Source organism: Heptranchias perlo, chromosome 31, assembly GCF_035084215.1.
Source record: "Heptranchias perlo isolate sHepPer1 chromosome 31, sHepPer1.hap1, whole genome shotgun sequence".
Taxonomy (NCBI): Eukaryota; Metazoa; Chordata; class Chondrichthyes; order Hexanchiformes; family Hexanchidae; genus Heptranchias; species Heptranchias perlo.
The window spans coordinates 13,845,605-13,861,470 of record NC_090355.1 but is presented as its reverse complement, the minus strand read 5'-3'; the positions used below and the strand labels follow the sequence as shown (position 1 = coordinate 13,861,470).

General features: G+C 40.2%; 2 protein-coding genes across 10 annotated transcripts in view; one reads left to right on the top strand and one right to left on the bottom strand.

Moving 5' to 3' along the window:
- The window catches only part of man1b1b (mannosidase, alpha, class 1B, member 1b), a 51,106-nt gene extending 35,674 nt beyond the window's left edge, over positions 1 to 15,432 (top strand). For 7 of the 8 annotated variants that reach the window (XM_067969600.1, XM_067969599.1, XM_067969598.1 and 4 more), the window contains 4 exons: positions 219 to 339; positions 5,436 to 5,630; positions 6,503 to 6,634; positions 8,435 to 11,064. In XM_067969600.1, coding sequence (XP_067825701.1) covers positions 219 to 339; positions 5,436 to 5,630; positions 6,503 to 6,634; positions 8,435 to 8,635 — 649 coding nt within the window. In that variant the 3' untranslated portion in view covers positions 8,636 to 11,064. Of the gene's footprint in view, positions 1 to 218; positions 340 to 5,435; positions 5,631 to 6,502; positions 6,635 to 8,434; positions 11,065 to 15,117 lie in introns of those variants that run through there. The other variant, XM_067969601.1, reaches the window with a different exon arrangement.
- Positions 11,046 to 15,866, bottom strand: part of LOC137300502 (mucin-22-like) — a 67,984-nt gene continuing 63,163 nt past the window's right edge. The window contains exons 8-12 of one of the 2 annotated variants that reach the window (XM_067969592.1): positions 14,907 to 15,025; positions 11,998 to 12,154; positions 11,851 to 11,915; positions 11,697 to 11,767; positions 11,046 to 11,390 (exon numbers count right to left, since the gene is read on the bottom strand). In XM_067969592.1, coding sequence (XP_067825693.1) covers positions 11,288 to 11,390; positions 11,697 to 11,767; positions 11,851 to 11,915; positions 11,998 to 12,154; positions 14,907 to 15,025 — 515 coding nt within the window. In that variant the 3' untranslated portion in view covers positions 11,046 to 11,287. Of the gene's footprint in view, positions 11,391 to 11,696; positions 11,768 to 11,850; positions 11,916 to 11,997; positions 12,155 to 14,906; positions 15,026 to 15,866 lie in introns of those variants that run through there. The other variant, XR_010958115.1, reaches the window with a different exon arrangement.

Sequence of the window (15,866 nt, the reverse complement as noted above, 5' to 3'; positions counted from 1 at the left end):
AGACACTGAAAGTCTCGATCAGTAGTGCCTTCTAACCAGCTACTAGGATGATTTATGGGGAAGCAACTTCAAGTTCCAGTGCTATATATTATACCAACACTTATCGCTGTCAGGGTGTCATTTAACCGATTTTCCTATTAATAGCTTGGATGGTACATTTGAATAGACACATCTTTGACTAGCTTATGCTGATTTGCATCATTATGTTTAATTGTCAGCTTATTAGAAGACTATCTGCACGCCATAGAGGGTGTCAAGAAGAACCTTATTCGAAAGTCAGAACCAAGCAAACTGACCTTTGTCGGCGAATTGTCGCATAATCAGTTCAGTCCAAAGATGGTAAGTAGCTTTGATCAAACTGGGGTGTATTAGGCACAGTGTGATGCCCATTACTAAATCAACCAATGACTACGTAGTCAATTAAACTGGCGAGTTCTTTGCCACTTACGGTGTGTTGTAAGGATGTTTCTGATGATAAATGTCACTGAAGGACTGGATTAATGGTTACATTCAGATGAGCATATGCTGCTTTTGTAGGAATTTGTACACCTGGGATTTTTCACCAGTTATATACATATTTAATAACAGTTCCAGTACTGTGGGAGAATTTCAACAGCAAAACAGTTTATTCCAAGAATATGTAACAGCAGTTAAACTGTCTTGAACAGGCCCATAAGTTGTACATACAAGCCAAATTGATGTGGAATAACATCAAACTGAGTAGTTCTTAGTACTGTAATTTGTTTGGACACAGGTCTTTCAAATGGATTTGGTGCACCTTAATTGGCTTAATTTAATTTACCTATCATGCACCAGTTAATTCTTAAATACAGAATTGAATCCTAGAATGAAATTTATTTACCCTCTTTATTGCTTTGTTTTCAGGGAACTTGTATAGTAAAATGCTAGTGACAAAAAAAAATCCTGTGTTTTGGATTGGGTCACCATGGTGACAGAATAAAAGACTCTGTGTGGTTTTATTCCTGCAAGGTATTTGATTTTGACTTGAGAGACTTGTTTTCTGTCAACACATTTGAGTTTTGGTTACTGTATTTGTTAACCTAGGATGACAGAACAAATTTTGATTAAGTTTGCAAAGCTTTCTTAAAAAATTTTCTTTTCATTCATAAGAAAACTTGTTCTTGCATAATTAGTGTTGCAGTAAGCTATGGCTAATTTTTTTAATGGACGTGTTCTGCATATAACTGCTATCTGCTACTATGAAAAATGTATAATATATGCAGAACAGAATATTCACAGGTTTCTGAACTTCAATTAGTTGGAGTAATTACAAAAAATCATAATGGCTGGCTTCTAGCAATATTTGAATCTTGATTGGGCATTTGTGGTTTTTATTGAGGTGATTGATCCAGCATACATTACGATAGATATCACGTAAAGAAATAACACTAATAGTACAATAAAGATCACGTATGTCCATTCTTAATAGGACTCACTGAACGACAGAGATCTATGATCAGCAACTGACCAACAATATGTTGGCAGAATGTAATTATCTGTTTAAATGTGCTGGTTTGGTGAGGCACTTGCATAACCCGATACTGAAACTCAAGTATTTTTGGACAGTTAGCGATAGTTGACTTTAGCACTTAAAACATTAGCACTTACGACTAATAACCATTAGTGTTGTAGTTTTTTTTAACCTTTTTCAAGGGCACAATTTCAAAATATGCAGATGACACAAAACTTGGAAGTGTAGTGAACAGTGAGGAGGATGGTAATAGACTTCAAGAGGACATAGAAAGGCTGGTGGAATGGGCGGGCACATGGCAAGTGAAATTTAACGCAGAGAATTGCGAAGTCATACATTTTGGCAGGAAGAACGAGGAGAGGCAATATAAACTAAATGGCATCAGGGATGAGGGATTTACTAGAATGGTAACCAGGGATGAGGGACTTCAGTTACGTGGATAGACTGGAGAAGCTGGGGTTGCTCTCCTCAGAGCAGAGAAGGTTGAGAGGAGATTTGATTTTTTTTATATTCATTCATGGGATGTGGGCATCGCTGGCAAGGTCGGCATTTATTGCCCATCCCTAATTGCCCTTGAGAAGGTGGTGGTGAGCCGCCTTCTTGAACCGCTGCAGTCTGTGTGGTGAAGGTTCTCCCACAGTGCGTTAGGAAGGGAGTTCCAGGATATTGACTCAGCGACGATGAAGGAACGGCGATATATTTCCAAGTCGGGATGGTGCGTGACTTGGAGGGGAACATGCAGGTGGCAGTGTGCCCATGTGCCTGCTGCTCTTGTCCTTCTAGGTGGTAGAGGTCGTGGGTTTGGGAGGTTTGGTAGAAGTGTTCAAAATCATGAAGGGTTTAGGTAAAGTAAATAAAGAGAAACTGTTCCCATTAACAGAAGGGTCAAGAACCAGAGGACACAGATTTAAGGTGATTGGCAAAAGAACCAAAGGTGACATGAGGAAAAACCTTTTTACGCAGTGAGTAGTTATGATCTGGAATGTACTGCCTGAAAGGATGGTGGGAGAAGATTCAATTGTGGCTTTCAAAAAGGAATTGCATAAATACTTGAAAGGAAAAAATTTGCAGGGCTACGGTGAAAGAGCGGGGGAATGGGACTAATTGGAATGCTCTTACAAAGAGTCAGCATGGGCTCATTGGGCCGAATGGCCTCCTTCTGTGCTGTAACTATTCTGTAATTCTAGCTGTGTGTGCGAAATGTGTTAGCATTTATACTGGTATTAATGAAACTAACAGAGCCACAAGGGGCTTCTAACAATAAGACACATGATTTTTGTAGTATCTCCTGTGGGCATTGCACATGATCAAGTGTAGTATTCAGGTCACGCAAGGTTAGAGGGTGGCAAATAATTGAATTAGACCAAGTTAGGGGAGAAGAAGCCAGGTGGGAGGGTGAGGAGGAGGAAGGACGGGTGGAGGGAGGGAATAATTGGACAGGAGGAAGAGAGAGGGAGTTGAGGAGTATGGGGAGGCTGGCTCCAATCAACTAAATGATGCTGGTGTGTGGGCTTCAGGAGATGTGATCAAGTAATGTGTGTGGCTTCCAATCACTAAAATGGTGGACTTTGTGAGGCAGGGAGTTGCATGGCTGAGGGGGTTGGGTTCCAATCATTAATGCTCAGTGGGTGGAACATTGGAATGGTCCCCTCAGAGTTGAGGGGACCATTCCAATGTATTTCTGCTTGATGCAGGGGTGGCAAGTGTGGGCGGGGGAATCAAATCTGGAGTTGGGGTATGTTCATAATGGTTCTACTTTTTGTAAGGGAGGATTCAGTGCTTGTGGTCGGGGTGAAACCTATGGAATTGGTCTGATTCTGATTTCCATGCTCAGTGTGGGAGGGGTTTATGTTTTTCTCTTGGAATATATGTTTGAGGGGGGGGGGGGGGGCGGGGGGAGAGTTGAGGTTAGGATTGGGTTTCCTGTCCATTGCCTAATCTTTTGATATAATTGGAGGAGGAATCACACGTGGGTTTGTGTTGCTTAAGTGGTGTTGGCTCGGGGCTGCAGAAAGTACCCTGAGACATCAGCTGCTGATACACACAGGCAGGAACAACTTTTGAACTGAAGTAACCTGAGTTCAGTCGCTGTCCTTAGCTGTCTGGAACCGGTTTGAATTAGCTAAGTTTTGTGAAAGACAAAGGAAATGTGATAAGACACAAGTCCTTATTTAGAAAAGGAGTAATAAGGTAATGCTACCGAAGTCCTTGGGACAGAGCCAACGAGAAGACACAGGGTAACCGAGAAAGCCTAAACCAACGAAAGAGAGAGACAGCACGGCTTGAGATAAGATTCGGAATAAGAATGAAGGATCTGGGGCGTGGAGCGAGAGCGAAGACTCCGGAGACCAACCATCGCGGAAGTAGAAAACCCTATGTCAGGGACGTAGAGACGATGTCGAGAGAGAGAGAGAACGGAACGCCTGGCCAGCATCAGCTCTCCTTTTCGAGTATTATCCTTTATATTCTGTGACCACTCAGGGAGTGTCCGAGAAACCTAGTGGGTGTGCGTTTAGATCTTAGTTTGGGTATAAAACCGTATAACCTGGTGTAAACTGCATGTCTATATCTAACTAGACGTATAAGCTATATGTATATGATCTAACAGCGTGAATAAAGTGAGTTGAGAGTTCAGAGAGAATTGACTCTTCTCCTCTTTGTACTAAGCCGGTGACCTCCGGTCAACAGTGGAACTTCTGCTTTCTGTCAGGATTGGGTAAGGTTAGGTTGCTGTTTAAATGCTACACTTTGGGGGAGGGAGGAAAAGATTCTCTGTCTCCCCTCATGCCCTCTCCAAGCTCATCTTGTCCATGAGACTGGCCCAACTACTCTTTTGATCCTATTCCCACCAAACTGCTGTCCATCCAACTTCCCTTCCTGGTCCCCCATGCATTCCTTTCAAATCTGGCATCATCTCCTCAAAAAACCCACCCATGACCCCTCGTTTGCAAATTTACCACCTCCTCTCCAACGTCCCTTTCCTCTCCACAGTCCTTGAATGTGTTGTCCCAAATCTGTGGCCAACTCTCCCACAACTCCATGTTGAACCTCTATAATCAGGTTTCCGCCCCTGCTACAGCACTGAAACGGCCCTAATCAAAGTCATAAATGACATTCTCCGTGACTGTGACCATGGTGCACCTCCTACTTTTCAACCTCTCTGCCGCTTTTATCATGGATGACCAAACTACCCTCCTGCAATGCCTCTCCGTTGTCCAGCTGATTGGGGCTGCTCTCACCTGGTTCCACTCTTACCTATTTAGTCGTAGCTGTCTTTGTGCATTAGCAATCAGGTCCACTTGCTGAGGGAAAAACCATGCAAATATTTTTTTTTAAAGATTTAGGTGACACAACGGGGTGCATTTGTCGACAGCTGTGACAAGGGCAGATGACAAAATACATTTGTTCCTGGTAGTTGCTGGGAAAAATTGCACTTGGTATGAACAGGACAATTAGAAAATTCCCATAGCCCCCCTAACGCTGGTTTTGCAAATGATAACTACTTTTCAACTTATGCATACAAAGAGTAGAGATCCAACCACAGAGAATTTCATGCAGCAATTATACTGCATTTGTGCTGAGGTCTGGTTCCATAATCAATTCATTTTTAGGTTTTAATATTTTTTTTAAAATATAGTCTTTATTATCTAAACTAATAGGTGAAATAGAAATCAATGGGAGAAGTGCCTTGTGCGAACTGAGTGTCAAGACAGTTCATGTTGATAAAGAACACCTGCCCTGAGATGCGCTTTGTTAACCCTGCTCCTGATGTAGAATTAAAATGTTCCAGTTGTTTTATAGTGGCAAGTGGATTTTGATTTCAGGTCAGATCTGTTCTTTGTTTGCCACTGAAAGCAAGATATTAATCATGAATGCACCCAGAAGGGTTTTATATATTGCAACCAATGATTTTGTTGATCTGAGTTATTTCTTGTTTTTCAAGGATCATTTGGTGTGTTTCCTCCCTGGGACCCTGGCTTTAGGAGCTCACCATGGACTTACTGCAGATCACATGGAACTGGCTAAGGAGCTGATGGAAACCTGCTATCAAATGTATGCACAAATAGAGACTGGACTAAGCCCAGAGATTGTACACTTCAATCTGAGTCCACACAATGGCAAGGATGTCGAAGTTAAGGTAGGTGTAATAGAAGTTGGTATTATAATTTTGCTTGCAGTATCAGGCACTTAATATTAATCCACTAACGGGCATTTAATCCTTCCCAGAAATGTAAGTTTCGTAAAAGATGTATTCCACTGTAAACAATCCCAGTCAAATCATTTGTGGTGTTGCTGGCAAGTCACAGGTTATCCATTTTTAAAATCAAGTGTCACATCAATCAAATGTTACTTAAATCTAAAATTAGGCATTGTTATTTGAGAATTTTGAAAAGCTGTATATTAATAGGGAACTAAACAAGTGGCTGAATATAAAACAACTAAATCAAATCAATACGAAATTGAGAAATAACGAAGTGAGAATGTATTCAATGCTGCTGTGCTTTAGCTATGAGAGGTTTTATATTGCTGGTGAACATTGTTTTCTTAACTGGTAAATATTGTCCAGTGAGGTTGACAAATAGAATGGTCATTAATTCAGTGTTGAGTTTTATTTAGCGCTGACCCTTTCTGGTAGGATTCAATTTGAGATCATTAAGTATTGTAATTAGAAGTGCATAATACAAGCTGCAGCCTTGGAATGCTAGTGCCTTGTTTTGATCAATAGAATTACAGGCCCCCGTACATAAATGACGTACCAAAAGGCATATCAATGTGTTATAAACAATCATATTAATCAGTTAATGAAGCTAAAAACGTAGCATATGATTCGATTAGAACAAGCATGCTAGTTCAGTGTAAATAAACTTTAATCACAGCTATCAGTTCAGTGAAAGCCCTCACTTTTGACATATGAAACCTTGTGTACCCCTAGTTGTCACAGTGGTCATGTATGTAATTTTAATGGTTTTTAAAAGTACTGCTTCAGGTAATTCTCAATCTATCCGACAGCCTGCAGACAGACACAACCTTCTACGGCCTGAGACGGTAGAAAGCCTCTTCTACATGTATAGATTGACACGTGATAAAAAATACCAGAACTGGGGCTGGGAAATTCTCCAAAACTTCAACAAATATACCCGGGTAAGTAATGTGTAATGACTTTTGGTTCTTCAGGTGTAAAATTGCTTACAGGATAATCAAATAACACATTGAATCTATCGATCACGTTTTTCTGATTTGGTTCAAATAATGAACTAAACCACACTGATTCTGTGAAATATAGATCAGGAAAGCAATTTATTCTTACAGATTAGTTGCGTATGTGTATATATGTATATATAACATAAGAAACACCTAAATGAAATAGATTGTGTTAAAATCATTAAACTTACCCATAAAATTAATCATTTAATGACAAAAATCCCTTTAAGAAGTCTCCAAACATGGACCTACCCTTCGTTTTTGGGGTTTGAGTTTTGCTTCAGTCCGAGTTGTAGCTTCCACCTGAAGCTTGTGTTCTAGGGATTGCCAGCTCCTGTGGATAAGTTGTGTGTGAGAGAGACGTATGGGGATTTTAACCTTGTTCCTGTGGAGCTACAGTAGAGTGCACTGACAACCAGGCTGATTTCCAAACAAATGAAGCATGTGAAGGAGGGATAGAGACAGAACTGAAGGAGGGGGGGAGAAAGATGGAGAGAAAGGGCATGTGAACATGTTGGGAGTGGTGGGATGGGGGAGGGTGTTGGTAACTTCGCAATGCAAATGTGTGGAAGAAGAGTGCTTTTATAAACAAACTGTATTTCATTTTGCTGCAAGGATGCCACTGATTGGCTGCAATTAGTCAGACAGAACACCTTGCGCACTCTCCCAACTCCCACGTCAGGGCAATTTGATTTCTTCTGGCCTCAATTTGAATTTTGTTCAGTTTATATGGCACGCTGCTCATGCTCCCAGCAGGCTTGCCCCTTCGCACTGCCACTACTGTAAATGCCGGCTGGCCTGCTGCTAGCACATGTCTTTCTGTTCGGGAACTGGCTTTCCTCCCATCCTGCAATATTTCCACAGTGAGTGGTAAGAAATAGGGAGGAGGAATCAGTTGGAGGATGGGTGATGGGGAAGAGGTAGAGGAGGAAAAATTGGCAGGGTAGGGTGAGCCAGAAAGGAAGCAGATTTACCAGAAAGGTGGGGGGGGCGGGGAGGGTTGGAAAGTGAACCGGAAAATGTGAAGCAGAAGAAGAAAGGAATAGAGCAGAGAGAGAGAGAATCAGAAGAGGAGATTGAAGAACAGTAGAGAAGGGAAATAAGGGTAGGGAAATGAGAGGAATGGAAGGAGGGGAAGCAAAGGAACTGGTAAAAGAGAGGAGGAAGGGAAGATGGGAAGAAGGAGGACAGTGAAGGGAAGGAGGGGTTGTGTAAGAGAGAACAGATGTAGGGGAAGGAACTGGGAAGAGAAGGCGGCGAAGGGAAGGAATGAGAGAGAAGGGAGATACAGAGGAGGAAGAGAAGAGAAGGGAAGGAACGCAGATGGAGAAAAAAGTGGTGCCAAGCCGTGTAAATCTGACAGTTGTAAAAACTCTACAATGTCATAAGTCTTCTGACTTTCGGATGGGAAGTTAAACCAAGGACCCATCTGTCCTCAGGTGGACGTAAAAGATCCCATGGCACTATTTGAAGAGCAGCAGGGGAGTTCTTCCCGGTGTCCTGGCCAATATTTATCCCTCAACCAACATCGCTAAAACAGATTATCCGATCATTATCTCATTGCTGTTCTGCACTTCCTACATTACAACAGTGACAACACTTCAAAAAGTCCTTAATTGGCTGCAAAGCACTTTGGGAAGTCTTGAAATCACAAAAGGTGCTTTATAAATGCAAGTTCTTAATTTATAGTAAGAGCTTTTTACAGCCGTCTTCAGCTGGGTTGTTTGTAACTTTACACAGGTTGGCACTGGAGGTTACACTTCTATTAATAATGTGAGGAGTCCTGAGAACCCTGAACCCAGGGATAAAATGGAGAGCTTCTTCCTGGGAGAGACACTTAAGTATTTCTTCCTTCTATTTTCTGATGACTTCAACTTAATCAACCTGGATCAATATATTTTTAATACTGAAGCACATGTTCTTCCAATATGGATAACCTGATGGATGTTGGAATGATTTGAGTGTTGTCCTAATACCTGGCACATCTTGGTTGTGGGATCTATGATGTCAGCTGGAGATAACCACTGTGTGGACGTTTTGTTCTACTTTGTATCGATCACTGTGAAAGTCCGTACACACGTGTAAAAAATGTGAACGTAACAAAAACTATAAACCAGGGAACAAGTATTACATGAACTGTTGCACTCAAAATGGCCTGTTTTCTACATTACAAAACATGCTTATCACATGTTGCCTCCTATCCATCATTGATTCCTTCTTGCTTGATAAATTCAATCCAATAGATGAGTATGTTATAATTTATGTACTGCACTATGGTCGTGGTAAAGGAAAATTATATTTGTTCAGTTAATCTATTCTACAAAATTCGTGGGTCATAACATTTGTTGTCAATTGAGATTTAACATTTTAACATCGCACTTCTTTTAAAAAAAAAAGATTAGATGCTAAGTGGCCTGAATCCAGAAATAGGAGAGCACAATTTTTGTAGCCATATATAGACTGGATTGACAAGGGTGGAATTCTGATGAATGAATAAATCAGTGACCAGGACAGTTAGTATTTTCCTTGGTTAAAATATAGAGTTATCAAAATTGATTCACACATGACCATTATAGTCCAAAACATTGATGACAAGTTTATGTAAATATATGTAGTGAAATGAACTGACTATATTTGCAATGGATGTAAGTGTAAAATATCTTATTAAAGGAAAAAATGCGGGTTCCAACTATATATTTATGTAGGCTGCTGGTTTACTATGAAGGGTAGTATAATCCATTAGACTAAATTTCTTCTGTTACTTCTTCAGCCAGATTCTCAAGTCTGAGCATGATGCAGGCTGAGTTTTATTTCATTTCCCAGCATATCTTTTAACCAAACAGCAATGTTTGCAGGGTTTGTTTTCTGTAAATAAAATGCTTAATGTATTTCTTTCTTTAGTGCTTCAGGCTGGTGCAAGAGCTGTATTTGAAATACATGAAGTGAATATTTGGCAATATAATTTTAATTGTTTGCATTCCCAATAGGTTTTGCATAGGACTAGTTGCCTAAAAGGATTTATTTTTTCATTGGTAGAATGAGATTATTCAACCCCTTGTATTGTACACAACAAATAAAAGGATGTTTTAGCTGTATGGTATAAATTAAAGATTCAAGCAGCTTTTATTACTTTGATGTTGATCAAAAGTTGGTCTATTGGTAGAGGGAGAAGAGTTCAAATAGTGAGATGCAATATGACAATTTTTTAATATACCAGTGTAAACATAGGAACTGAGCCATAATATTTCACTTGTGCAATTCATCTGATGATCAGTGCCCCAACCCAAACTTTGAACTAGTTGTAAAAACTCGATTTGATGGCCTTTGAACCTACTGAGATCAGAAGCATTTTAGGAATGCACTAATATCTGATTTCGATCTCTAGATTTTATGCAACCTGCAGCAAATAATGTCGATCTGATCTGGTTTGTTAAAAATGCATGATGATTTTATGTACAGAAATCTTTTACTTATTCTTAATGATTCATGTAATGTATTTAAAAAATGTTGTGATTTCAGATTAATTTGGGCCACTGGCAGTGCCCACTTCTGATTTCTGTGCCATTTGCCAGTAAATACTTATGAATGGCTACCTTAGAGGAAAATGTGTGGAACTTCTCAGTACTTACCTGGGGGTGTTATGATACGAGGGGTCATTACAGAGTGAATTGCCACACTTCAATGAAAGTACTATGCATAAAAGGGAAATGAAGCTCAAGGAAAAAGACTAAGTTTATCAAAATTGTGCATTTGAAATGCAGATAAATGTCTAATTCTTCAATGAACTAAAAAGTTGTTCTGAGTAAAACTGCAAAAGAGCAGAGCTTTTGGGACATTAGCTGAGTGCACAATGGCTGATGCAGATCAGTATGTCCCTTCCTTGCAAATTCCATGTCAAAGGCTGAAACGTGTACCAGAAAAACTGTTTGCCTGTATGTATATATGGTGAATAATGTTTAAGCAAATATTGGAAAAGTTGTGTGAAAAGTATGAAATAGCCAAATTCAGATTCCATACACAGCACTTAATTATTTCAAGACAACAGCCTTACAATTTTGTTCTGTAAATATTTCTAGCTTTTTTAAAAAAAAAAACTTTTCAATCCATTTTCTTTAGCTGGTTTCTGAATCATTAAATTCTCCAGAATGTCAATATAATTTAAAACCAATGTACAGCTTTTTGGGGGGGGGGGTCCTTTGTTTTGTAATTTCTTTTAAGATCCGTATGTATCATTCTGTTAAATGTTGGACACGGTAGTTTTTTTAAAAAGGTATGCAATTTTGAAATGTTAGATGAACTTTGGCTAAAGAAATGGATTATTTAATTTTTTTCCCTTCTAGAAAACATTAAAAAGTTAATTGTTCTGTAAATTGTTCTCAATTTTATTTCATTTAATACATGACAACGGTATAAAATTTTCTCCAGTACCAATGCAAATACAAAATTATTTGTCTCCAATCATATTAGTTTGTTTCATACATTTCCAAGTCTCATAATTTTTCAAACATTAACACACATAGCCAACAAAAAAGTCCTTTGCTTGTACACATGCAGTTTTTGGTTCAACATTTCAGATGTTACATCTGACTTTTGTTAAACATTACGAAGTTGATGCTTTTTCACCCATTCACTGATGATATTTGATTCCATTTTACGAATTGCAGTAACTGATGGTGGATCAGCAGGATTAGATGCTCTGAAAGAGGACAATTAAAAATTTGAACCCGTCACATTAAATCTTGCTCTCTTTGTGGCCTAAGCAATGCTTGCTGAAGATCAGCCCATTGCAAAAGCTATTGCGCAGGGATGTCAGCAGCCAATGCAGGGCTACTGCCTAGGGCAAATTTATAAAAATGTCTTATGCCAGCTTCTCCTTCCTGATACAGGTCGGATGAGCTTGCTGAACAACTTGCTGTATATGTCATACTAGTTGATCCATACAGATATATATGCCAAATGTTTAATTCTTTAGAAAACACCTTTTCCTATTCACATCACCCACCTCAGATCTAGATGATGTGCTCCTCCTTCTATAACAAAAGCAACCACTGAAGGATTCACATTTTTGAGTATCTGTTTCACAGGAGAGAAAAAATTACTTGTTTTGCACTATATATATATCTGCATTTCAGTCACGTAGTGCAGAAGATACTTACACCACCATTTGCCCATGGATCCAAGTCACCATTGGAAAATATTATATTGCTTGCGGCTTCGAAATCTACAATATTAACAAACTTGTGGTTATATTAAAACTCGTTTCACCCAAAATAACATAAAAGAGGAGTAAAATATGCTATTACCATTTCCCCAGTATTGGATTTTTAACCATTCTGGATTTGGGTATACACCCCATTTACTGTGACAATAATTCCTCCTCATTGGTCCAGTAAAGGGAATGGCGGGGAACATATCTGTGTCGTTGTTGCTTTCGTACAGCAAGTTGATCTCTGTACAAGTCTAAAAAAATTCAGAAATAGGTTTACTCATGATCTCAACAGCTCCGATCTGCTTTAAATGCAACTTCAAACCTTTTTCTCCCCTCCCCCTCTCATCCCAAAATGTAGGGTGGTGAACAGGCCTGATCAGCAAAGAAACAAAATTAAGGTGAAAATCAAAAAAGATAGAGAACAGGAGGGAAGGAATGAGCAGGATAAAATAAGATTCAACCCTTCATAGATATCTATAATCAAAGCATGATGGTAACATTGATTAGTGCCTGTGACCATATACTATATAATGGACTGTTCCAACATATTTATATCACCAACCTGCACTTTTGTGTCTCTTTCAAACATTTGGCAACATAATTGCTGTAACTGCTCCCATTATGTTTGAATGCCATGGCATTCAAACAGAATGGGAGCAGTTACAGCAAACCGTCAGAACAATTAATTTTCACAACAGAAAATACACCATCCTTAACAATGACTAAAGCTGGGTTTAGTCATGTGTTCATGTTGCCAGCTACATTGCGTGTGGATCTCTCACAGCCAGTGGCAGCCTCAAACTTGCTGGATTCACTAAACTCAGGAAACCAAGCATTCTTCCAACTGCAAGTTTAATCTGTTCAAAGAATGAAAGAGGCCATGTGGTTCTTAATGGTCAAAGAAAAATGCTACTGCCTAGGCTGGCAATGCACTAGCAGCTTGGACTGATTGACACGAGCTACTCCGAGTCTTCAACTCTAAGTGGAGCAGTAAGGGAGGGGCATAGCTAGGGGAGGATCGTGTCACTCACCAAATACAGAGTTGCCTTTTCAAGGTATATTTATGCTATGTAAATCTCCCCTTTGTGCCCTCTAAATATTTAACTGTTTATTTAACCCAGCACTCGCTCCTGGGCAGGAGTAAGTGGTTCTTGTTGCTAGTCTTCCAACATTTTTTTAATGTTTAGACACTCTGAATATTCAACTTAAGGTCAGGTGTGTTTAGAAAATGGCCAGATGGTCCTGTGGATCCAGTGTTAAATCCAAGGGTGTGAGACTCCATGCTCCAGGGTGGATACGGACATCAGATTTACAGTACAAAGTTCTCTACAAACCAACCTAAACTCGTAGTGTTTAAGTTCCTGCTTCCAGAAGATATCCAAAACTTGGAAATGGTTTGTGAAAATATATCAGCAATTTGCACTTTCAACACAAATTTTCAACAAAAATATGATTGGAGACATCCCAATCAATGCGCCAACTCATGTCAAGTCTAAAATGAATACACAATGAATGGGAGGACCCTAGGCAAGACAGAGGGTCAGAGGGATCTTGGTGTGCAAGTTCACAGATCCCTGAAGGCGGCGGAAGAGGTAGATAAGGTGGTAAAGAAGGCATATGGGATACTTGCCTTTATTAGCCGAGGCATAGAATATAAGAAGCAAGGAGGTTATGATGGAGCTGTATAAAACACTGGTTAGGCCACAGCTGGAGTACTGTGTGCAGTTCTGGTCGCCACACTACAGGAAGGATGTGATCGCTTTGGAGAGGGTGCAGAGGAGATTCACCAGGATGTTACCAGGGCTGGAGCGCTTCAGCTATGAAGAGAGACTGGGAAGATTGGGTTTGTTTTCCTTGGAGCAGAGGAGGCTGAGGGGGGACATGATTGAGGTGTACAAAATTATGAGGGGCACAGATAGGATGGATACTAAGGAGCTTTTTCCCTTCGTTGAGGGTTCTATAACAAGGGGACATAGATTCAAGGTAAAAGGCGGGAGGTTTAGAGGGGATTTGAGAAAGAACTTTTTCACCCAGAGGGTGGTTGGAGTCTGGAACTCACTGCCTGAAAGGGTTGTGGAGGCAGGAACCCTCACAACATTCAAGAAGCATTTGGATGAGCACTTGAAATGCCATAGCATACAAGGCTACGGACCAAATGCTGGAATATGGGATTAGAGTAGACAGGGCTGATGGCCGGCGCGGACACGATGGGCCGAAGGGCCTCTATCCGTGCTGTATAACTCTATGACTCTATGACTAAAATGGTAGTAGTGGAGCTAAAATCGAGGTGGTCTATTTACAAGTCTGTTCCCACTCTGCACCCACTTTAACTTTAGCCTTCCACTGGTTGGCTCAGGCGCCATGTTAATCTGTAATTTGGGGTCCGATGACATACATGAGACCCCAATGCAATTTCGAGGGTCTACTGGGCCAAGCTTGCGCTGTGGATGCTCCACTCAATGAAACCTGATGGTTTAAAGGATGGGGCTCTAAAAAGGGAAATATAAAATTATTTTTGTGGGGCTGGGAGGAGCAGGAGTAGTCCTCCGAGCTCCTCAAGAATAATATTGGCGGCTGCCAGCCCAGGCTCTCTTGACCGTGATCACCTCAGCCCCCATCGGGAGCTACCTCTTTCCTGGTCGTTGAGGCATTGGAGCCATACGATATTGCACTGGCCCAAAGCCAGTGAGCTGCAGTGGGACATCGGTTTGCTGTGTAAAGCTCACCGATGGCATGCTAGTGAGGCCCAGCCCTCCGGCTGGAGGGAGTGGGTAGACAGCCCAGACACTCCCTCGGTCGGCCACCCTAAAGTTAAAATCTACCCCCTGAAATCACTCGTCGTGACATCATCATGAAAAGTGCCACTTGTACAATCTCTGTATGGTTAATATTTCAATGTAAGTTTCACTTTCATATGCCACATTAAATTGGGAAGAACTATCTCAGATTGGTTAACAGAAGATACATAGTAAGCTTCATAAATACATGGCATGGTACTGGTACCTGAAAATCCCATGCTTGACTTGCAGAGCCCATGCCACATCCTGTCGGATCGGCACAATGTACATACTCAGTATAGATATCAAAGCATTTTTTTGTCCCAGTTGAATTATAAAAAATACCTATTAAAGAAAGAGTATTAAAATATTGAAAAACTGTATTAATCAGTGACATTTACTTCATCTCAACTTGCCATTTTATTTATAATTGACAGGTCTGCCGATTTGCAAATCATCACCTCAAATGATCGTGACAGTTGACAACTCATCTGGGTTTCGGGCATCCAACCACTTATAAACAATGCTGATTGAAGCTTCTCGTGTACAGTATAATCATTAGTTCAACTAATGTCTTCTGTTTTCAATTTCTAACCAATCCATCAGAAGTTGGCTTTGGTGATGAGAAATGTGGCTAATCACATTACAAGATGGGTGACTGTGTTTAAGGGTACGATCCGCAAAACCAATAAACTCTCAGAATTTCACTTAATAAAAACAGTAAAAAAATCCAAGAATCCCATGTAATTTGACTGGTTCAGTCACCACAAGTGTAGTTGAAGAAAGCATAAACAATGAACAGTGCATGTTATATCAGCTTTATCCTATTCAGTAGGATGTTTATGGTATTGCAATTACAAGGTTGTATTGCTAAAATGCTGCTGCATTGTTGAAACTCCAGGTAGCCAAGTTCTGAACTGCATAGTTCTCAACATGGATTATACAATGCATTTCAAATATTTTCCAGCTTTTGCCAAGTCTAAAACCAGAGGATAGGAATGGGGTAGAGCCAGGGAAAAACTTTGCATTAAGGCTCTTATTGAACTTTATTGCTAAACTTCACTTTTCACCGGAATGATTTTGCAGCCACTGGAATCAGTTCAAATGATCTGGTTTTGGTATTTTACTGCAAAACCCCATGACACCGAACAAAAAAAATTGTCAAAAGCTGGAAAAACATGGGACA